The following is a 4,696-nucleotide window of genomic DNA, read 5'->3' as shown; positions in this document are numbered from 1 at the left end:
TCTCTCTCTCTCTCTCTCTCTCTCTCACGCACGCACGCACGCACACAAAATTATACTGCAAATTTTTGTATGCAAGTCTATGTTCTTTTTAGAAGAGCAAACCTCTATAGAAAAACAATATCACAAAATTTATTTTATTGAAAAAGTATTCCAAGTATGCCAAGCATCTAATTTTGCATTGTACATACATTTGCATATTTTGTGTATATTTGTATATTTTGTGCATTTTTTTGAGAATTGTGAAAACTCATAATCTATTGTACGCAACATAAATCCCTTTTAAATTCTGCGAACTTTTTCTATAAAATGTGTTTAAAAAAAACAACTAAAATATTTGAAATTATAAATTAAAACGATCGTATTATAATACATTACTTGTAAAGGACTAAAGATCTGTGAACAATACTGTGGATTCCGGAAAGCGGTAAATATGTATCCCAATAAATTCCACTGAGTTTCGCACTCCCAGGTAGAATATCGTTGTGGTACGAGCCCTCTTTTCGGTCTTGAAGCTTTCCAGACAGATCACCAATGGCATATTGATCCTGAGTACCAAAACCTATATACGATTTAATTATGGTGTAATCAGATTATTATTTATATGCTCCATTAATTTAAATTTTGTTGTTAACTTTTTAATTAATTAGTTAAGTGAGTAATATTTAAATTATTTAATAACTTTTCCTTTCTTATGGCCTAAAATTACCTGCCGGGGGAGTAGTCTTTTCAACGATGTTCAAAGGATTGAATAACTTTTTGGTAGTTAAGCATGGATCAATAATATTTCCGACATTTTTCGTTGGTTCTGGTGGTAATTCGTGGATTCTGTAAGATGCCACTTTAGTAGCGTACCGTAATCTGGTTTCCAAATCATTTATTGTCGTTAATGAGATATTGATCCACGTTGGATTGAACGGCGTTTCTTGAATCGCCGAAACTTGACCTCGGATGCCACGTGAATTAAATATGGCCCTGAGCATTTATTAAAAATTATTGTTTTAAGAAACCTTGTTCTCTTGTAAAGAGCACATGTAAATATATAAATTTACATATATTATTTTTATTAATTTATATAGATTTTTCACAATTAAATGAATATTATAATTTTCTTGCAGTACGTAATTTGATTGGATAATATTTTAACGTTACCGCAATTTTGCAGCAACGGTGCAGCAATATTTTATAACAAAACAATATTGCAATCTTTCAATCAAACCATTTTGCAATATGTCTGCAACCTTTTTACATTAGTATGAAAATATTTACTTATCAAATTTAGCGCAGCTAATTATGCTCTTACTTGGTATATACCGGTTTACGATGAGTGATTTTTGCACAAGCTAAAAACGAGTCCTCGTGCACGGAATGATAGATGACTAAGTATAAATGACGATGTGGACCAAGTAGATCTGCTGGCAGTAGAGACAGTTTTGAATCCCTGTAGAAAGTTTTATACTTGTCCTGCATATTAATAGCAACCTTTACTTTGCCCAAACGAACATCGACGTCTCCAATAGATTTGCCAACGCCAGAGTCATTAGGATCGAATACGCTTTGGAGTATATTACAGTTGTCTTTATCTATGTGCAAACATTTTTCAAGATATAATCATCAAATCATGCACGATTTTAATAACACACACAATGTGTGTCATCGAAAAATTATTTACCTAAGGATTATTAAAATTAAATGTAATATTTTATATTTTGCGGATACCTTTGCCAGTTTCCAAGATATCGGTAACGTATATCTTCCAATAATGTTCAGTGTAGTTTAGTGACTGTAATTTTTGTTTGTGAACGTGATGTAAATTTGTATGGATAATTGTATCGGTATCATCGTCTACGTGGCTGCTGCTCAACCATCGGAATAAAACTGTTCCAGCAACAGGACCGTAGAAACGTGCCTGAGCAAATTTCTCAATATTTCTTTCAAGAACCTGAACGAAATAAAAAATGCTATTAATAATATGTAATTAACCTGTTACTGACTATTGAAATTCGAAATAGCGAACAATTTAATTTCCAGTTAATCGAACTTATTATTAGAACAATGTAGTTGTATAATGATTTTAGTTAATTATTTTTACATGTCGTGTTTTCCACTCTTGATTTGTTTATTATATGTACGTATTGATAAATTACCGTAATAGAAGCGCATATCGTTCTTGGCGAATAATTGTCTTTCAGTACTAAACTCTTTCCCCACAAACCCGTTTCTCCAGTTAAAAATAAATCTGCGACTTCTATCGAACCTGTTTCATTTGTTGGCAATTCGAGGGGTCCGACTTTTTCCGTCAAATTGATAATACTGTATGTAAAATGTAACAACAAAATAATTATTATATTATTTTATAACAAATTATTATATTATATAATAGTAATTTCAATTTTAGGTAAACATGTTCAAACTTAATTATGACCCACACAGCAAAAAATGTCACAGAGATATCTGGGAGATATCTAAATATTACAATATCTGATACGAAAAACTATTCAGATATCGCTTGGATTCTAAAATGTCATTAAATTTCATCTGAGATATGATATCTGATTTTATATCAAATATTAGACATCTTTATTTTAGTAAAATCGGATTTTACGTGTTACAGAATAGGTAATGTGATAAATAAAATATATTTTTTCCTTATCAGTTCCGGCATAAATTATTAAGGAACACAGTCTCCATAAATCCGCCTTTACTTTTTTATACTATATTGTTGTAAACTCACATTTATCTTTTTTTTATTTTTTACCATACTGTTTCTTTTTTACTAGATAAGTTTAAAATCTTATTTTTAGAAAAAGTTCAACAATAAACAATGATTTAAAAGCAAAACAACTAAGAAAAATGTAGACAATAATTTTCTAAAAGAGATATCAGAAATGTGACATCCTTAAAATATTCAGGATATACATGTATTATCTACGAGATATCTCAAATATGACCGGTGAAATGACATCTGATTCAAGTCTCAGATATATTTTGCTGTGTGGGGATGTTTATCATAAACTATGTTTGTATATACATATATGCGTATAAAACCTTTGCCCGACATGCTGTTCGTCGCACCGGCCATCGATAATTGTGTAGTCCACTGGAAATTGAGTGACTGACCATAGCCATTGCTGATCCGGATATTGCAAAGTTGCCTTTAGAGAATATCGTATTCGCACCGAAGATTCTGTGGTTCTCTCGAATCGAATTTCTCCGTGAAGACCGCCAGAAGATATGTATGCAGCGAGTCTAAGCGAACTCGCAATGGTTGCTATTAAATAAAACGTCCTTTTTAATTCAATGTGTTTTTTATCGGTCAACGTTTTACGAAAAGGACTTGTTTTCTCCAAACGTTTAGAATTTTTTTAATAAATAAGATCTGAGAAAATTGCCTTTCAGAATTTTAATTATTTTGTAATAGCGCTATAATAAAAAAAATCAAAGTGTATTGAGAAATTAGTATAACTTGTAAACTTTTAAAAAATGTGTCTTTTAAAATAATAAAAAGTTAATTCTTTAAATAATAAAGAGTCCTTTTACGTTTGTTTCAGTTTCTTTTCAAAAAAAATCACGATGTAATAAGTTCTTTATTATTATTTCGAATATTGAAAGGTTAACAAGGAGTTCTTTTATTCATAGCGTTTGATTTTTAAATTGCATTTCTAGGACTGCAACTATACTAGGATTCAAATCTATATATTTGTCATTGTCTGGATAACTGATTCGTTAAATTAATCGATTTCTTAAATTCGTATATTTGAATTATTCAGGAGATCCGATTCTCAATATTCAAAGAATTAAATCTATCCGGATCCACGAATTTGTTAGTTCGAAACTGGCCGCTACTTATAAGAAGTAGAATAGAAAAATTAATTACGAAGTTAATTCGAATTTGTTAGAATATTCCCGCTTCTTCCTGCTATCTCTGAAAGAATATTCTCTACGAAAAACAGTAAAATTTCTTTGGCGTAACGCACGGAACCAAAAACGCGTTTTCACTCACTGCAACAGAGTAACACAAGCCACCGCATTACTCTCGGCAAACATCAAAGAACGTTCAACGTTCTTTTCTTGCGATCTGTATTAATTTCGACGCGGGTGAACCCGAAAATTATTAACGTGCGCTGTAATCCATACGGTCGTATAAAATTGTGGCCCGACGATGAAACGACCGACCAGACTGGCTAAAGTAACGGCTTGTACTTTCTTATTTCTTGTGACAGAGCTGGTGGGAGTATGGAGCGGAAGCGAACGATGACCTCAATAAAAATGAAAGTATAGCTGTTTGCTGCATTTAACAGCTTTAAACAAAATTCCTCTTGGCGGGAAATAGAAATTGAAACTTTATAATTAACTACATTTGTAATTGCGTGCAATATTATTACTAAAATTTATAAAATATTCTTGATATTAAATGACTGATTTGATATACAGGGTGTCCTGAAATTCGCGAATCAAAATACCATAGCAAGAATGTCGTCGAAAAAATAAATTAAAAAGTTATTTGCCATTTTTCGTTCCGAGCAGTGGTTTTTTAGATAAAAATTTAAGGTTCAAAACAGGCCAATCATACATTACGGTTGAACGGAAACCTGTCCGTGAGTCGCGCGTCGATAGTTTAGTGCACTAACACTATCGACGCGCGACTCACGGACAGGTTTCCGTTCAACCGTAATGTATGATTGGCCTGTTTTGAACC

At 31.9% G+C, this 4,696-nt stretch overlaps 1 protein-coding gene across 1 annotated transcript in view; it reads right to left on the bottom strand.

Annotated features, from left to right (window-relative positions):
- LOC105565305 overlaps window positions 1-4,028 on the bottom strand; it is an 11,457-nt gene extending 7,429 nt beyond the window's left edge. Inside the window, exons 1-7 of the mRNA XM_012018390.1 lie at window positions 4,001-4,028; window positions 3,118-3,268; window positions 2,145-2,310; window positions 1,717-1,939; window positions 1,301-1,580; window positions 707-972; window positions 376-559 (exon numbers count right to left, since the gene is read on the bottom strand). Of these exons, the coding sequence (XP_011873780.1) occupies window positions 376-559; window positions 707-972; window positions 1,301-1,580; window positions 1,717-1,939; window positions 2,145-2,310; window positions 3,118-3,268; window positions 4,001-4,028 (1,298 nt within the window). The remainder of the gene's footprint in view (window positions 1-375; window positions 560-706; window positions 973-1,300; window positions 1,581-1,716; window positions 1,940-2,144; window positions 2,311-3,117; window positions 3,269-4,000) is intronic.
- Between the last annotated feature and the right edge of the window lie 668 nt (window positions 4,029-4,696).

This window comes from Vollenhovia emeryi, unplaced genomic scaffold (genome assembly GCF_000949405.1).
Source record: "Vollenhovia emeryi isolate VEMERY1.0 unplaced genomic scaffold, V.emery_V1.0 DF939154.1, whole genome shotgun sequence".
Classification (NCBI taxonomy): Eukaryota; Metazoa; Arthropoda; class Insecta; order Hymenoptera; family Formicidae; genus Vollenhovia; species Vollenhovia emeryi.
The sequence above is the reverse complement of the archived record's forward strand: the minus strand, read 5'-3'. Positions and strand labels throughout refer to the sequence as shown.